Raw genomic sequence first — 19607 nt, forward strand, 5'->3', positions numbered from 1 at the left:
CAAACATTTTTCTTCGATGCATCTGTGCAACCTTATTATATCTGACTTGTAATAATAATTACAAGTGTTGACAAACACTAAAATCACAGTGCAATATATAATTGAGTCATTTTTACCGCATGTGTTGATTGTGGAACTCAGTGACGCAGCTCCAGTGGAAAGGCCACCTTTCGATACTGCTGAAGCTACAGACGGTGTAGAAGACGCTGGAGTTGAAGCAGCTGCAGTAGAGGAGACGGATGACGACGTTAATCGCTCTCCAGACTCCATATCTGTAAGAGAGAAGATAAATGTCTGTCTTCTATGGCAGGAAATGAAATCACAAGGGGACTACAGGAGCGTCTGTGCTGACCATGTCTCAGGATCTGCACTCAATTCTTGAGTGGTTCCTACGAGACCTTCACATGAGAGGTACATCACATGAACAGCACTCAGTCATCGGGGAATCCAGGACAACTGCAGCAGTAAGGGAATTAGATAATGCTCTGAGAGCTACATCACATTTCAACTTGAATGGCAACAGCCTCACCTGGGACCACCACCCACACCATCTGCTCAGGAGCTCCATTTCGGCTCAGGCTGGCACCTTCAGCCCTTGCCTGAGTCAAGTCATAGCTCTGCATAGCCTGGTCTGTGCCCACATCTCCTGGTTAGATCCCATGTCTCGTGTTGTAGCTTCCCTCAAGGCCTGCATCAGCTCCTATCTTCTGCTACTCCTGATCAGACTACCGGATGGACCCTGGTCCTCACAGATTCCTTCATTTTGTCTGGACCCTGTAACCAGCACAGTGTTCAGATTCTGTGGGACTGTGCCAGGGTCAGGAAAAGCACTGCCTGCATCATCCTCAACTGCCAGCTTGTCCTTGCAGAGCAGCCCTGCTCTTGCTGCTCCCAACAGACCCCAGCTTTAAAGAACCTGTAATGCATCCCCAAAAACTCCGTATCTAGTCTCTCAATTTAGGGAAAGACCCAGCAATTATGGTGAGACAGTATAAATATAAGAACTCCTGTAAGTTGCTAGCTTTTTTTTCTCCTGGTGAGCTTTTCATATAAAATAAGGCATTTTTATTTGTGCCATGAGTTGTCTAAATCAAAAGTTACCAGACTTATTTCACTGAACAAGCATGTGTATTTTAAGAAAAACACACAGTAAAATTATTATTAAAAACACTACTTGCTGAGAAGTAGTTTCTCAAATACTTAAAAATTGCAGCCAAGCAAGTGATGTCTAAGCATAGTGGTAGCAGAATCAAAAGACTGTATGACTCAATCTGCCAGAACTGCAGTTGACGGTGAGTCAGGATCAGAGTATAAATAAGATGGTGAAGAAATCTTTTCAGAGTCCCTTTATTATTACAAAAGCAACAAGACTAAGCACAGTTAACTAACAGGGAAACTCCTGAGAAACCGGTTCCTGTCCTGGAGTCTCCTTCAGCTACAGAGGCAACACCCTTTCTCAGACCTATCACCGGAAACGTGAGGAGGCCAAGTACTAAGCATGAGTCAAACGACTGCTATAAAATCTCACTCCCAGTCTTTGTAAAACAGAATGCCAAGTACACAAGCAAGACACACTTTTCCAAATTCTATTTTAATCAATTTAGAAAACTGATGTGTTAAACAGCACTTCTGATCCAAAAGTTATGTTAAACAGTGACTTCCCAAATACTCATTTGGAAAGCCAGCATAAAAGCTATTACCTACTTCCCCAGAAAGATGCAGTATCCTTGGTTCCTCTCAGTCAGTAAAAGTGAATCTTAAAAAGCCAAAGGAAATACAAAAGCAAAAGTCACGGAGAAACACACAAAATATCTGGAAGAAACACTGTGCTCATTTTAACTAGATCATTAATTCCTTATCATGGATAATTTTTATATGCGGCAATTTCTATGTACTAGATAAAGTCTCTAGACTTTGCTAGCTAGCAGAACAAAAGATACTACTTTCCTGAAGTGAAAATTCTGCTAACAAGGGAACCATAGTATATCATATAGAACTGCCTACCCTTTACACAAACTGCAAACAACCACTCTGCAGAGAACAGCACCAAAAGACTTCATTGCTTTTATTCTTTACAGCCCAATTTATCACACATAATTTACATGCCTGCAGAAGAAAAATTTTTTTTCCTGCAAATATAGAAAAATTAACTACTTACACTGATATGGTACAAAGAAGTATCTACTACTATACTGAATATGAGGGCTATGAACTTTTCCTTCAGAACAATAGTAGAAATCACAAAAGCTATTTCCTTCAGAGAATTTATCAAGGCAAAATATTATTAAACATTTTAAGTTTTTAATTCAGGACTCCTAAATACATACTTTTCTTCAATTAAACATTTTCTATCCACAGTTAAAGAATACCCCATTAATTTTTAGTAACCTGTGAACTTAAGTCAGCTAAACTGCTACTCAGTGGAAGCAGGCCACTGAAAAATACTGTATATACTGTAGACTTTAAATGTCATATTACCTCCATTAAATTTTATAATTATTCCTAAGGATAATAATAGAAATCCCTTTCATAAGGGCTTATGATTTAAGTCTGTATCTACAGATTTAAGCGTGTAGCATTTGCAAACACATGCATTATTTCACGCTACAAAAAGTTTACTATCTTTAGTATATATAGAGAGATCAATATATGACTATAATAAAGTACATTTTTTAGACACTATGAATAATTGAACTTAGGTGAGACAAACAGGCAGTCCTTGTACAAAAACCTATGGGTTTGTTGTACTTTGGTATTCATTGTTCTAAGTATGGCCACAGTGAATTTACTGTAGATATGGATGGCATAAGGGAAATTAGAAACACACCATAATGGTATTATTACAGTAATCACTTGTAAAAGGGAAGGTATTTCTAAGCTTTAATGCACTGCATTCAAAACTCAGGATTGAAACTTGTATTTTACTTATGTTTCCTGACAAAAACATCCAGAACTCTCCAATTTCTAAAAAAAATTGCTGTCATGTTGTGTGTAATAATAGAGCATTAAATTAAGTCTTTCCCATCTAATGTATTTTATAAATAAGCACAGTTAAGAACCACCTATAAGGAATCTGCACTTGTGTCACAAATGGGAAGATAACCTTGGTAAATCAATACTTTTTTTAATGCAGAAATGTAAATTTAGCTATACTTGCAAGCTTTTAACCAGCGTAAGCCATTTGTTTGAATTGGTAATACAGCATCAAATAACAACTGGGAGAATAGTAATAAACTGACCTTTTAAGGCTCCCTACCTCCCCCCCCCGCCCCCCCCTCTCTTTTTTTCCGCCCGCTCTTTTTGTTTCAGTTTGCAGGGGGTTGGGAGGTGGTTTTGGGGGGGTTGCATTTTCAACCTTTAAGTCAGCTGCTTGCTTGAAGTCATTAACAGAAAACTGGAATATTGGTATTTCTGAATGATTTTGAACTGAAAAAAATATATTCTTTTCCTAGAGACATGCATACTTTTGCTTTCAAACTAAGTCAACCCTTAATTATGTTTAGTTAGTTTACTACTCTAACCACAGCAGATGGTTGACCCCAAAAGAGATAATCCCTGAAACAGTCATTAGTCAGGATCAGCAATAATTACACTGTAGACCTAATGCATTCTGTGACTAAAAAAGTCCATACCCGTTACAGCAGATCCATATTCTTTTTAACCTCAAGTATGAATTAGACATTTGTTCCATTTTAAGGTATTTTGCCAGTCGATGCTTATGAACTTTCATGATTGCTTTTTAAACTCTCATATTTGTAAAAGAGAAATCGAATAAGTAAAACTAGAAAAAAATAAAACTGACATTTTTTATTTTCCAGGCGTAGTGATTTGTGTCAGTTCCTCTCAATGCTTTGCCCGAAACTCCAGTTATTTTCCCAGAGTTTTCCATAGTGAATAATAAACATGAATGCAACTGAACCCAATGAAAACAGAAAGCAATCTCTCATTAGAAAGGAACAAGGAAGGGAAGTATATGCAGCTTTACACAAGGAAAATGTTGTCTTTTCTGCAAAAAACCAAAGGAAAAAAATTACTAATGTTTAATAAAAATAAGAACACTAAAAATAGGTAAAGGTTTACTAAAGGAAACAACAATCAAATCATTTTCACATTTAACAAGGTGAAATTTCTTTAAATTAAATTACCTACCAATTCCATGCTTTGCTGAAATGTATACTAACATAGAAAAAATATATTCTTACTCTTAAACAGGTAGTAACAAGTAACTCCCTTCACAAGATATTATTATGGACATAATAGTATCCTGTCAATGCTAGTCGGGATGCATAAATACTGTAAAGTAGGTCTTGAAAAAAAACCTCAACAGTAGACTTACCTCCAACTTCCAGTTTAACCTCTACACTCCTATGTATTGCTTCATTATTTCAATGATTACCTCTAACACAGTGAAAAAGAAGTCAAAAGTGCAGGGTAAAAATATACTTCAGTCTTCTTCAATGACCAAGTGAAATTCGTAACAATTATTTGGCAGCCAACTGGAGAAGAGTCCCACAACATTTGGTGTTCTCTTGCCTTACAGCGAGGTATTTAATCATACTGTATCATAATATTGCCAATCCGTGACTATTTCTTGAGTCAATATGAGTGCTCTAATGCTGAAGAACTTACAGCTGCTGAAGGGAAGCACATCAGCGTCTCTCAGAACAGACAGTCCAGCACAGTAGAGCTCATCACAAATCTGAAATGCAGTTTCATTTTGCGAAGTAAAATTTAACATCTAACTCTTCTCCTTCAAAGTGGGGCAGAGCCCAAAAAGGTCACCGCATGAAAGGTAATGCAGAGCATGGGTGCTGGCCGGGGGTGACCCAGCAGGTCAAGTGGCACCCATGGGTTCCACACCGCGATGTCACAAAGGCCGCAGAACCAAGGAGGAGTGGTGTAAAAGCAGTGGTGTGCCAAAAAATACACAAAACAAACAAGTACCCTGACCAAAACCTCACAGAGAAGTAAGTGTAGCACCCACAGGAATGGGTCCAGTTCATTACAGACAAGCTATGGACACAGGAGGCTCCCAGTGATGCTCCTTGCTCTAGTGACAAGGTCTGGTCATAGACCTTCCAACACGCAGCCTACTACTGCTACAACGTTTTAGACATCTGAGAGTTTTAAACTCAAATAAAAGTGTCAAAATAATTAATGAGATTCATTTTACATGTCTCAAATGCTGTACAAGCCTTAAAGGCCAGGTTAAGTGCTAAACATTCTAAGTTTTACAGAACTTCACTGTAATTATGTCACTTTCAATAACTTACTCTAACCACTTTACATAAAACTCTCTAGGGAAAAAAGTCACCACAATAAAACTTTTTTTAGTAACTCAACCACCACAATAAAACTTTTTTTAGTAAATCAACAACAAGATTGGCTTGTGTTTCATAGGTATCATATCAACTACAAAGACACTTCTATCCACAAATAACTTTAATATATTACTGTCAGTTACACTGTGTGAGGCACATGGTACACTCCTGCATTATGCTCTAAACCCTTTATAGCCCTCCCCTTTCTAATACCAAGCCAGATTCAATCAGTGGCATAACAAATCATTGTTTACTGCATCAGAATCCATAGCAGTGAAAATATTCATAAAATCACAAATACATGACATCACAATTCCACAAACGTCTGTTTTAACAGTCTTTATCTACACAAAGTGACTTACTAAAAGCCACTTAAAAGCAGATCCAAGTCTTAAGTTTGGCATAACTGAGTCAGGACTGGCCTGGCAAAAATGGAGAAACAGATGTAACACTTTCAACCAGGAATGTTCACCCTACAAAAGCAGCCTGCTAGTACAATTAATCTGCACAAGCCACTCCTTGCAGCGCAGCAAATGTCAATCAGGTGACAAGAAAAGGACCCCATCATATCATTTACTTTTGCCAATGGAAAAGCTGTGCAATTAGTCCAGCTCAAGAAGATGAGCACTCATGCTTTAGATAAAAGGAGGACAATGTTAGAGTGCAATTCTGTGGAGACAACACTAAGGCTCACGGAGACATAGCTCATGGAGTGGAGATGACAGCACTACATGTCTGTATTCAACACTTCTAAGCAGATTCTAAAAGGCAAATAAGTATTGGCACTACCTAAAATTGATGCAGAGCCTGGACTCCATCATGACTGTAGAGGCTGATATAATAGTATCTGAAGAACATTCAGATAAAAGGATTCTCTGGCATCAGTTTGGTAAGATTGCCCAAAAGAGGCAATTCCATCAGATTCTGTCATCACACTGAAACAAACATTTCATCATTTCAGAACTGACGTTTCACAAACCTTTCTGTTCCAAGAAAAAAAATTAATCACTGCAATATTTTATCCTGACTTGGGATGAATATCAGTTTTTAAGGATTATATTTTTGTGCATGACAGTTCAGCTTAAACAGATTAAAAACATTTCCAGTTTCTGTGTAAAAAGTCAATCTTTCATTCCCCACATAAATATTTTTTTCATATCCTGATTATGAGACTTTGATACTTCGTTTATCTGCACTAGATTCTAGTACTACTACATCTTGTTCTACAGAAGCAAGACGGATAGCATTTTATACTATTACTTGCTTGTGAGGGCACTGAGCAAACTGTATCTATAACTACCTCTATAATTTTTTAAAATCAAAGTATTACTCAATCTTTGTGTACTGATACTCAATACAACATTTTTTAAATACATAGCAAAAATTCTTTCTTAGGGTAGCTCTGAAATAGCTAACAAGAACCCACATTAGATATCCTATGCCAATAGTAGCTTGAAAATCAGTAAGTAAGTGTTGAAGGAGCACAGAAAATAAACTACAAGTGAGCAATTTCACTAGCATGCTTTTTACAGAAATTACTATTTGGATCTATCAAACAAAAACTCCGTTTCTAAGGATAGCTGCAAAAATAATCAGAATATTAAGATGAAGTATAAAGATTATTTGTAGTATTTCAGGTATTCGAAAGCCCATTTTTTGTTCCTTTTTGTTGTATGTATTCAAAAATAAGCTGTTAAACATTCTATTTCCTCTAATTTTTTGGAAAATTAGGAAAATTTCTTTACTGAAAGAGTGGTTAAACATTGGAAGAGGCTGCCCAGGGAAGTGGTTGAGTCCCCATCCCTGGAGGTATTTAAAAGACGTGTAGATGAGGCACTTAGGGACATGGTTTAGTGGGCATGGTGGTGTTGGGTTGACGGTTGGACTCGATGATCTTGGAGGTCTTTTCCAACCTTAATGATTCTATGATACACAACAGATTTGTGCCCTATTTATCCAGTCATTTGATAATCAGGTAATTCTTAACATTGAGCTAAAAAGACAATACATTGCTTCCTTGTCAGCAATACTTTGTCGATATGCCTGTTTCATTGCAGCTTACAATCAAGAAAACTCTGAATTAAACCCATAAATATGTGCGTAAGTAGGCTTCCTATAGGAAATCTCAAGAAAGTAACTCAGATGGGGGGGAGAGCAGTGGGCCCTTACAATGCATTCCTTGACATGGTAGCATGATTTATGTTTAAGGACTCAAAAGAATTACATTTTGCTCTACAGTCTTACAAACCTAATTGTGTGCTAGGGCTCCCAGTACTGTGAACATCAGGCCCCCAGTTTCCAAACATAAAAGAGAAACAGGACTAGTCAGTAATATGTTATCTGGCCACTACCTAGTCTAGCATTCTGTGACTGAGAGTAAGCACCATCACCTACTTTTGTGGTTATCTGTATCCTGTTCTCCTATTCGCCTCTCTGAGCTAAACAACTGGACTTTTTCAGGTTCTTTTCCCAAGAATCACTTGTTTATCTTCCCTGCTCATATTTACAACTTTATGTTATATCTGAAACAAGTACTCCTGCATATAATCACCCAGTGATACACTCCATATTATTTTGCTTACCAGTTGTTATGCATCCGAATTTTTTACTTGCTGATGTCTATCAAGCTAATCTTTTCATTCAACTATGCACTACTTATGCACAAAATACCTAGGTATTTCACAGAGGTGAAGAAATGCATTTAGAACTCACGAAAGTATGAATGCACATTTATATTATTACCCTTTTCCTCACCTACCAAGAAGGGACAACAAAGAATAGTGTCATTTTATAAATTAAGGTACCAGACCGACCAGTGAAGTGCAGCAGCATAGTCTCTTTCGATACATTTCTCGAGCAGGTCTTTAAAGCAGCAAAACTTGAGTGCCGAAATAATACCACTGACACAAAGAATTGCTTTGACTGGACTTTAACAGCAAGGAAGAGGGAAGAGTGTCTGAACACCCCTGTTGCAGACAAATCCATTAAAATCAGGAGTATGACATAAAAACTGTTCCTTTTTATTTATCTATCTCAAATTCTCACCATCATTGCTTTAAAGACATCAGATATTCTAAGAGTAAATGACAGATATCCTATACCGGCAACTCGAGGTGAGAAAGTTCCTGGGCCTCACATGACTAAACAACTTGGGACTTGCCACTAAGAACTGCATTAATTGGTCTTTTTGTACTTTAACTGTGTAAACAGCTAACCAAACTCCACTGTCACTGTTTTCCCTCCAACTTCAGTATCCAATAAAATCATGGTCCAGTAAGCATAAAGAATAAAGCGAAGAACATTGCCTCGCAGTAAATGCCTTGTCCTGTTTCATTAACACCAACAGAGGCTCCTGAGGTGTTCGTTTTCCACAGAACACAGCAGGCCAGCTGTGAAAAAACAGCGAAGTTGTTTAAATGGCAAAAGCACCAAAAACTTTTTCCCTGGTGAAGCAAGCCAGTTTAACAGGGTCGTACACTAGATTAAGATGTGTACCTTTTACTGAACTAATGCTGTTTTAAAGTCACTGTGATCCAGCCAATTTTTGACACTATCTCCTTTTCTAAACTGCCTGAAATCTCTGGATCATTCAGGTGCTAGAAAGTTCTACATATATGAAGGACTGGATTTGGCTTTTCCAAGTCCTCTCTGTAGACACACCATCTAGAATCACTTGGAGGTATAGGTGTCCATGGACTGAATTACAGGTGCTGTAATGATGATCTGTGTGTAAAGGACAGAAGCAACTGAAAACAAAAAGTTCCAGAAAGTTTACAGAGAGTCATTTCACTAAAGTGCCTGCGACACTAACATGTCCTGAAATTGCCTTCATCTCCAATAATTACATACCTAAATAGATGCCTAACAAAGAAGTTTATCTTCCCTCTGCATCCTACATCCTAATTTTTCCTCTGAGATAAATATTTTCCCTTCAGTGAAGAAAGCCTGAATACACTTTATTCTGTGAGAATCAGGTGAGAAATGCTCTTCCCACTTAAGTCCCTATTCATTAAGTTAAATGAGAATCACTATCATACTTTTAAGTGACCTAGTCATTCATGGGATAATTCTGACAAGTTTTTTCAAGACTGATGACACAGGAGTGTCCTGCAGTCAACATTTTTTAGCTTGGTAAGTACCACCACTGAGAACGGTAAGAGGGAAAGAGCATAATTAATTTCTAACTATTACTGCATAACAGTAGCTCACGTACCGGGGTTTTAGGACAGCACTTTCTAATCTTTTTAATGTTAATATCTAGATATATGCCACTTGGTAACATATCTACCTCCTGATTTTGTTCTCCTTATCTTTCTCTACAAGGAAGGAAGAAAAGGAGAAAATTAACAGTTTGAAAAATGAAAATTGTATTTCAGTTGAGCATAAAGAAGAATTTCTTACCCATAATTATATATTGTAAGTAACAGTGAAAGGAACACTAATTACAAAATAATCTCTTTTAAAATGAAATTGAAAACAGGTGAAAGTCACATACATAATGTGGCTCTATAAACCATATTATAGGTTTCTGACCTTGCCTATGACAGTGCAGCAAACGAGGCAGCTGACAGAGGCAGAGCAACTGTTGCAGCAGTTAACCAGGTTGCTTCTTCAGGGAATTTTTGGGGGAAATTACTTCAGTAGTCACCTTTTAGGAACTTCTGGTGGCCTACTGCTGACAGCGATGGCTGGCACCAGGAGCCTTTTGCTTCTGTCAGCTGTAACTGTCAGTGTCTACTAGCTGTTTTCTGAACGGGAGTGCCTGTACCTGTTGCCTACAACTGAGGGAGTGCCAATCACCTATTCAGCCAGCACCAGAGACGGAGCCTCAGAAAAGGCAGGTCGCAGCACAGCTCACAGGGGAGCAAGCAAAGGGGCCCAGGATCCCTGCTGACGACTGTGTGAGGATTGTGGTCATGCACCATAGGGCCTGAGCAACTGTCCCTAGTACATCAGAGAGCTCAACCCATTAATCTCTCTCCTGGATTTGATAGACTCTGTATCAATACGTTTGATTTATCAAGATGAAGCAAACCTGAATAAGCAGCGATAGTTTCTTGCACTGTCATATAAACAGTTGGGAAAGATTACCAGTAGCTATTCTGTATGTGACTTTTAAAGACAAACAGCTTGAAAAAAAGGAAAAATAAAAGATTCCAACATTTTGTTCTGTTTTATTTCATCTGACAATATTCATGCAGCAAAACAGCAGCTGTCCAAGGACTGGGACGTTAAAGCAACTGCTCTTCTTTCAGCAAAGCACTTTTAATTAAACCTGATTATCTTAGCAGAATAAGCTATTTTTAAATTAACACAGAATTGACTCACTGAAGTCCTTACACATAATTCTAAATGTTATTGACACCTGACTGAAATGTGTTTTATTTTTAAATGCAAGTAGAAACAAGTATTTAAGGTAGCTAGGTACCATAAAGCCATCTACTGAGCTGAAGTAGCGTTCTTTCATTTTTTACTTCTTTTTTTGGTCTCAATGTGTTTATAAAGTTGTGTGCATGGTATACAACAGCCTATTACCTAACAGTCTATTATCTAAACAAAAAGTTTAAATTAATGCCCAGTGAAAATATCCAAATTTTGCATTGTTACACTCATCTGAATGGACTTCAAATAACGGATAACTTAAGTGCACCTTCAAGAAAATAAGTTTAGATTTCTTGCAATGAGTTCTGAAAGCCTATTGTCAAATGATTACGCTGGTATTTTACATTTATACTTCATAAAATTTCCTGTCCTCATAACTGTAATTAGTATTGTATAAAATGTTTTCCCTTGCCAGCTCTGCCATTGAAAAAAATGGCACCAAGAAAAAAATCTTCACCTTTTAGACTAACAGTACAAAAGAGGGGGGTGGTGCCAGGGGATAGGGGAGGGAAATGGCCAGTACATTCTCAAATATATTATTTTGATTAAACAGGAATGAGAGTCAAGTTTGAAACAAAAAATACCGTCTCTTCTAATATTTTATAAGTCCTAGAATTGTAAGAAATTTCCAGTTCAGCTATATTTAAATAAATTCTCTTAACAACTGCATATTAGCACCAAATCAACATGATAAAAGACAGAAAAGCAACCTATGTGGACTGTTTTCTAAATCAACTTAATAGTTATACTCTGAAATCAACAGTTTATGTACGTAGCTTTCAACATGAACTTTCTTTAGTGTTATGTAATGGCATTTATTATTAAAGACTCAACAAACAGGATAAAGCAGTGTTGTTTAGCAGCTGGGTATTCTTGACCACTGTGTGATTCATCTACAATTTTCTAATCCATTTCTGTTTTCTTAATGAGTATTGTATTTTATGAAAACAGCAAGTCTCGAATAAAACATTATATTAATTGAATAGATATTCAGTGTTCAAAATATGTTAAAACTCACCTCGTATTAAGGAAGATCCCAAAAATATACAACCATCTTTCTGTGAAAGTATGTATTTATTTTAAATAAATTCTGATTAATAGCTCAAGAAATCTTTTCTTTTCAATCTCAGAATCTGTTTCTTCATCTCCTACCAATACACATATAGCAGTGCATTTGCACAAAATAGTAACTTCAAGCATTTTAAGTCTATTAGAACTGTCTCAGAGCAGATACAGAACTAAACAGGAAATACAATACAAAAGAGAAATACACACTGTGGCCAAGAAGTCTGAAACTGGGACAGCTGAAGTCAATGGGGTTTTTTCGTGCTTTTCCAAAACCTGACTTTCAATCTGTCAGAAGCACAGTTTCTGCTTTTCTGCTGACTTTGTCACTCAGAAACTTCGTTCAGTTTAGTCATTGTATTGCACACCTCCTCCAAGGTTCAAAAGCCAGACTTCACTTCTTCAAGCTCAAAATCTAGGCTCCAATTACAGGCGCCAAGAGAGCTTAAGAAAAACTTACAGAGGAAGTGTCCTGCTGAACCTTTGATGGCAAAAGCTGCCACAGGTTTGTCTGGGAATTGTTAAAATTCATGCTTGTGCCAAACATGCTGGTTAGTATTTGCATAACTGAACCTTGCCTATCTTTGCCAAAGAATGACAGAAGACATTAAAACAAAGGCTAACTTTGTGAAACCTAATGTATCTGCTCTAACATACATACACAAAAACTCTCTAAAAAACTCACTAAAAACAACGTGTTTTGCCACCTGATATTATTTTGCTTCACGTTGGAAAAAAAGTGCATTAAAAAAAATGAGTGGGCAGAGAAAATGTCAATCCAAACAGGTAAACTTTAAAAGCATAAGCTAAGAGAAAGATAACTTTGGGAAGAAATAGCTACAAACGCAGGTATCTATTTGTGTGTATGAACTCCACGTGAGTCAAAGTAACCAACTCAGAACTAGTTCACGAGCACTCCCCTGTAAATCTTTCAAAGAATAAAGATGCAGAGAAAAGGATTCCTTTACCCTGCAGTCCTAAACTTACAGACTATCATAATACCTCATGTACTCCCAACGAGTACGAAGGGGCAAGGATGTTAACCAAATTTCATAATAAATGGTCTAGAGTCTGCATTAGCTGCTACTGTGGGGGTTTTTTTTAAAGATTTTTCATCCTAAGAATTTAAGATACTATTTTACTCCTTTGAAAACTGCTAAAACTAAAACAACCAGCATACTCTGATGAGAAACAAGTTCTTGTACACTAAGAGTTTCAGAAAAACATTCAGGAAAACATCTTTTGAATGTGTACCTGTACCAGCCTCAGGCTTTGCAATGGGTCCTGATTTTGTTTTAGAATAGCACCAAACTTCAGTCTCATTATTCTAACATTAATATCGTTTTACATTTAAACAAAAAGAGAAAAAGCCAAACATCTAGAATTGTACATTCAGTTCTTCAATGCCAGCGAAGATTAGTTTTACCCCATATGATAACGAAGAAGTCTATCAGCCTCTCAATATCATTAAGTGAGTTTTGGCACCTTGACTAAAAAAAACTTGTCATTGAGGAATGCTAATTCCTCAGTTTTGAACTCTTAAAGCACCTTGTGGCGTCATCTAGTAGGAATACAATGGTTCCCGCTAATACTCTGAGGCAGCAAGGCTGAGAGACAGATAAATGGTTTCCACATTTTCATGTTGTTCCACTCATGGAAACCCAGAACCAGTTCTAGAAGGAAGTATTCTACGCTATACTAGCCATCGATTTAAGTCAGCTTCATCACTGGCAGCCACCCTCATTTCCAAAATATCTTTCTTATTTGTTCATTGTTTCATCCAGTTTTAAGGCATTATAATCTTTTAAAAAAATGGGGGGGGGGGGGGGGGAGAGCAGGGGAGGAGAGGAGTCTACTGAAGTTTATCTAAACAGAGTAACTAGAAGGAATAATAATGGGGTTCTTAAGATACAAAGAAATAAAACCAAGCCTCAACAGAAGCCACAGCAACTACTACCATGTCAGAAGACTATCCTTGCTGACTCCATTCACAATGTTATTCTTAAAAACGAAGCAGATGCAGATCTGACATCTTAATGTTATTTACTCACTTGAAGGAAGTGGTTAGACATAAAAAACCTGACAGATTGCATTTTTATTTCCACATACTGGAGAGAAAGAAGATAATAAGCCATCCATATTTCCATCTACAAAAACAAAAGTACGTGTCAGAATACCTATCTAGCTTTCAGGCTTCTAACAAAGCCACATGCTAAAGATTACATTTTCCTACATTAGTAAAGAATACTGGTTAAAATACAGGAATCCATTTTAGCTGTATCAGGTGTTGTTTTCTTGGCAAAGCTTGGTAATCATTTAAAGATTAACAATGATACACAGTATTCCCATAAACCATTCTTTCAGAATTTAAAAGCACTCTGCAAAGGCAAGCTGGTACGTCATGGTCATATCTGAGTAACAGATAAAACTGTACCTCTTTTGCACGGTGGAGGAGAAGGAAGTCTAAGCAGCCCCAACTCCTGCACGCAGCATTCACTTCAAGAGGATGGCAACAAGAAGTGCACAGTGATGGCCTACGGCTGCACTGTGGATTAGGATCTGCCCTTCTCAGTGCAGCAAGAGCAGCTGTATCCCTTGACTGAAGCAGCCCCCCAACACTTCCCTCTCTCTGTGGGACACAACTGACACGAACTGAAAAGCAGCACATGAACCGGCAGCTCCAGCAGCACCCATCAGGGCTGTCCCTCCTATTTCACAGGAATCCAGTTTTGTCAAGTAAGCTAAGCTGAAGCTTTGAGCCAACAAGTTCAGCTGTGAGGCACTGAGCTTTGAGTTTAAGAGCCTCTACAGAGACAGAGTATGCGAAAAGATTAAAAATAGCAAGGGAAACGTTTTTAAAACACCAGGATTGTAGTATGTTGGAAAAAACTGACCAGGAGTACAAGATGCCAGCTAGACAGCGAGGGGGTGCAAGCCTACTGGAAGACGATACGCATGTTTTGCTGGCACCCAAATTAGGACATTTCTTAGACATTGTCAATATTAAGCATTATTGTAACTTCTTTAGAACATTAAATTATATAAAATTTTATCTAGTAACAGGAGCAATTCAGTATTTTGTTAAAAACATTCATGGAATATTGTTTTGTAAGAGGGATTAGTATAGAATAGTACTCCAGGTCACAGGTCTTTCAAATTAAAAAGCCAGTGTTAAGGGGCTTGTAAGGAAGGCAGCATGCATAAGAAACCTAAAGCTATCCCATGAAACCTTTACTTTGCAGTTAATGTTCTCAGCGTGAAGAGGTCATAGTTTCATAGAGAATGTTGACTGGCACTCATTCCTTAGTAATCCTCAGAATACATGGGTAATTATTTTGGGGAAAAAACAGTGCAAATCAACAGTTTCCAAATACCAGGTCTTAACCACCACTTGAGAAGAAGAGCCCTTTAACAAATTAATTTAAGTTGAATCCCTCTTCTTTTCTTCCCCACGGCATTTTTCCTGCCTCGCTCCCCTCAAAATAGATCTGTATCTACACGTTCTGTCCACTCTATTGTCCACACCCTTTTCTCTACATATGACAACCCAATTGAACTAATAGGTCAAGCATCTCCAAAATCCTCTTTCTACCCCAAGCTAGAGGAACACTGTCTCTGTTCCTCACCTACTTATTTTTCTCATTGTGTGAACAAACATAGATTTCTTGTATATGCTGTCTACTTTACAAGTTCTTTAATAATGGCTATGTCATTTGAAAATATCTATTCTTTTAACTATCTCTTATGAAATATCTATTTCTTTTAACTTGAATCATAATTTTTCTCAAGATTTCATTTTCGGTTCCAGTATCTATCAACATAGTGGATACCTCCTGTTACTGAATGGAACATAATAATAGTAAGATTGATAATAGAAATAGTGGACATTTTGAAGAGCAACAGTGATTTTGGTTAGGAATTCACTACAGGTTTTTTTCATACTCTTAACTAGCTTACAAAAAAAAAAGGACAAAAAGTCTTTGGTACCAACAGCACAGTATTATTTTAATATGAATTTATAATGGAACTGCAAAATTTGACTTAGCACCTTTCTAAACTTTCACGAAACAACCAAGAACATGCATTGGTATTATCTGGTATAGAAATTCAGTAACAGTTATCATGATACGTACAACACTATTGCAAATTCTATGCCATTTATACTAGCATAAGGTAAGACCAACCTTAAAAAAAAAAAAATTCATTGTAGATCCATTTAACAGAGCAGAGTAAGACCAAAAATGCACTGCAATCATCTTTTTACAATATGAAAACTTGATATAAGATATCAGTAAGACTGATACTCTGGAGTAAAATAAAACTGGACCTGTGCACTGAGTGATAGCTGTCACACCCACTTAGTCCACATCAGCAAGAGCCAAGAAACTACTTGAAGGAAAAATAATGCATCAACTATAATAAATACAGAAACAGCACATTTCCTATACATATAAGAAAAGCTGACAAAAAGGCTGTTTTATTTGAAAACTAAGTTTGTGTTAAACATGAAACAGTTCTGCAAGTGATAAAAATAAGCTATGAAATACCAGTACTTCAGAATGTGCATGAAAACACATGCATTTTATGTCACTGTGTTTGTCCAGTGAGTATTCATCAGAATTTTTCATATAATACTAGTTGTCTAACACCTAAACAGACTTTAATTTTTTTTTAAATCTCATGCAGATCAGATATATTTGCTCATCACTACTATCAGATAAGCATTACAAAAAAGCAGTAGTTGTCTGTCTTAGAATATCAAAAAATTGAAAGTTGCAGCTCTATATATTCTTTCTTCAATCTATAAACATTTCAAACTATTAACCTGGGGAAGAGGGAGGGAGGGGGAGGGAAGGAAACACAGAAGAAAAGCACTGAACACTTGGCATTACAGAAAAATAGATACAGAACATTAACAGCTTACTGTGGAGAATGGTTTAATCAGGAAGTAGCCATTATCCTGTCGCTACAGAGCAATGACAGCACTCCAAAACAACAAGCCGTGGTTTTGGTGTTGGTTTTTGGTTGTTTGTTTGGTTTTTTTTCAGTCAAGAAAGAAGAAAGAACACATGCTACTGTGCCTGAGCTTTGCTGAGCCCAAAGGTCGCCAGATGTCTATTCTCAAAAGCTACCCTGAAAACGAAATTCAAGCAAGCATTTACAAAGCTGTATTTGAGGAAGCATCTAAAATCTACCACAACCTCCCTCTGTGTTACACACAAAACATGGCTGTCTTATTCAGAGATTAGCAATTATTGTAATGAGATACTGCCGAGAGGGTCAAATAGTACTTCCTGCAGTTTACACATGTTGATTTCCTGGTAAACAAACTGAAAGGCAGGTGGAGCACTTAGATCACTACTGAACACACATGCTCCCATGACCAAAACCAACCCAGGTGAAGTATGCAGTTTTAATAAAATCCCTATCTGTAGTTTAATTATGTGAGGCAACAATGTAGCAGAAAACAACAATAACTGAACCATGAAGGAAATTTTTTCCACAATGTTACAGTCATCAATGCCATACTTTGTTGTTTTCTTTATTAAGCCAAGCCCAAGAAAAATATTTTATTTTCTTTTAAATGATGCTTATGTACACACACACACACCCCCCAGAACAAACTGCTCACAAAGTTGTTTTGTATGAGAAAGTGCTATGAAATGATAACCTGAATCAACCCTGGAAAAGCCTGAAACTGAGAAAAAACAAATGCTAATCACCATGTTCAGAATTTAAGCATCAATCTCCAAAAAAGCACAATTAAAGAAATCTACTAACAATATTCAGAAATTATCAAAATTAACTTACTGAACACAATTTTAGAAGAAAAAAATTCAAATGCCCTTATTTTTTTTTAAACTGACTAACACTATTACTCCTTCAAATTAATCACATATGGACTAGACACATGGCAGTGATCCAGTGAGAAAAGCTAGTTGTTTCCTACCTATAATCTTTCCAAAAATTAATTTCAACAAGCTCCAGTTTAAAAATCAGATTTTCATAGTGGAACTGAAAAGGGCCATTGGCTACTATGAAAATTAAAAGGAAAAAAAGAAAAAACAACCCACAAACAACAACAACCACCACCCCCAAAAAAAAATCCTTGACTAAGGGAAGAAAAAGCTTGTTACTCCTAAGTAACTAGAATAAAGTATTTGGTCCACTGACAGAAGACAATTTCTTTAAGGGATAAATACAGTCAACTTATTACACAACAAGTCGATGCAAGTGAAACTGCTACAGTGCCCTAAAACAACAGCACAAGGGCTTGAACTTTAGCATACAATAAAAGATTATTTGCATACTAGAGGAAATATGCAAAGGTGGGGGTGGGGGAATGGATCAATCAATTCTACCTCTCTCAGAAACTCAGAAGCATGAAACAAGATGACCTAGGGAATACACCAAAGTAACATGTCTTAAGAAACAAATCAAGGAACAGAACAATAAAGAAGTTTCTAATAACTATGTTATGAATACATTGCAGCCATTTTTCACATTAAGCTCAAGAAAGGAACAAAGGAAAGCTATGAGAAAAAAAAATACAGAAAGCATTACTGGAAAGATCATGAAATATGAAAGGTTGTATCTGTATCAGCAAACCCTGCTACCGAAGATGAAACTTGTGCCAATGAAGGAGTTATTCTGCCATCACAATCTCCCAAACAAGGTAAGATATTAACAAGAGGAATCTCTGCAACCAAAACAATACCCAAAGTAGGACCTTTGCAAGCTGTGCTTGTAACGGATATAATTAGTACAGCCACAATGTCCTAATCAAACACTTGGATATAACTCATTCCCTTAAATAAAACCACGTCAAAATTTTAGCATTTCATTCACCTGGTTTTCTATTGGTACTCATCTTACAAAAAAGTAGTCTTGTCAAACAGTATATGGTGTTTCTGAAGAAAACACTAAAAATCCAAGCCATCAAATGAGAAAAGCTTTCTGCAAAGACAAGGGGTATCAGCAGAACTCTTCGCAGTAGTCTTAAAATAGTTTTAAAAAGCAATGTATGTTGTATTTTATCAGGGTAAGTTTGGTACTAGTATCACTGCAAAAAAGTTCTCACAGCAAGACTTAGGAGATCATGATCTAAAGTCTCAATCTGGGAATTACTCTTCATTCCAGAAATCTCCTCACTAAAATACAGCCACAATGAATTTGAATCTTCTATGACTTAGGGAGAATCACATACAATAGTTCTACATTTAAATACTAGTTTATAAATTATTTTTCTAAAATTGTATCAATCCATATTGCTCATAATGTGAAAAATATTTACTGTGGCACAGCTGTTTTGCATTGAGAGAGCAATGAAGGAGAGGGAAACAAAAATATGACATTGGAAACAGCCAAACAGAAGGTCCATACTTACCTTCTGAACTCCAGGTTGAATCAGACCCAAGCCCAGTAAACAACAGTCTGTGCGAGATGTTAAAAGCAGGGATTTGTTTTCTACCAGTGCAACCATTAGAGAAGCTAAATATACTGAACTACAACCCACTACCTCCATGTTAGTCAGCAAGATTATCCGCAATGTCACCAAGAGGCTACGAAGCCTCGTACAATCCACTGACTATTATCCGCTGCAGCTGTTTCACGTGGGCACCAGTGACACAGCCGGGAGCAGGCTGAGGACTATCAAGAAGGACTACAGAGCCCTGGGAGTGGCGGTAAGGGACTCAGGAGCGCAGGTAGTTTTTTCATCAATCCTGCCAGTCAAAGGGAAGGGGTTTGAAAGGGCCAGTCGAATCTGGCGAGTCAACAAATGGTTACGGGACTGGTGCCACAGCCAGGGGTTCGGCTACTTAGACCATGGGACTCGCT

The 19607-nt window shown here is 37.2% G+C and overlaps 1 protein-coding gene across 1 annotated transcript in view; it reads right to left on the minus strand.

The window, feature by feature from the left end:
• BAZ2B (bromodomain adjacent to zinc finger domain 2B) overlaps positions 1-19607 on the minus strand; it is a 129031-nt gene that overhangs the window by 91003 nt on the left and 18421 nt on the right. Inside the window, 1 exon segment of the mRNA XM_019470447.1 lies at positions 117-272. Within this exon segment, the coding sequence (XP_019325992.1) occupies positions 117-270 (154 nt within the window). The 5' untranslated portion in view covers positions 271-272.

This window comes from Aptenodytes forsteri, unplaced genomic scaffold (assembly GCF_000699145.1).
Source record: "Aptenodytes forsteri isolate BGI_AS27 unplaced genomic scaffold, ASM69914v1 Scaffold174, whole genome shotgun sequence".
NCBI lineage: Eukaryota > Metazoa > Chordata > Aves > Sphenisciformes > Spheniscidae > Aptenodytes > Aptenodytes forsteri.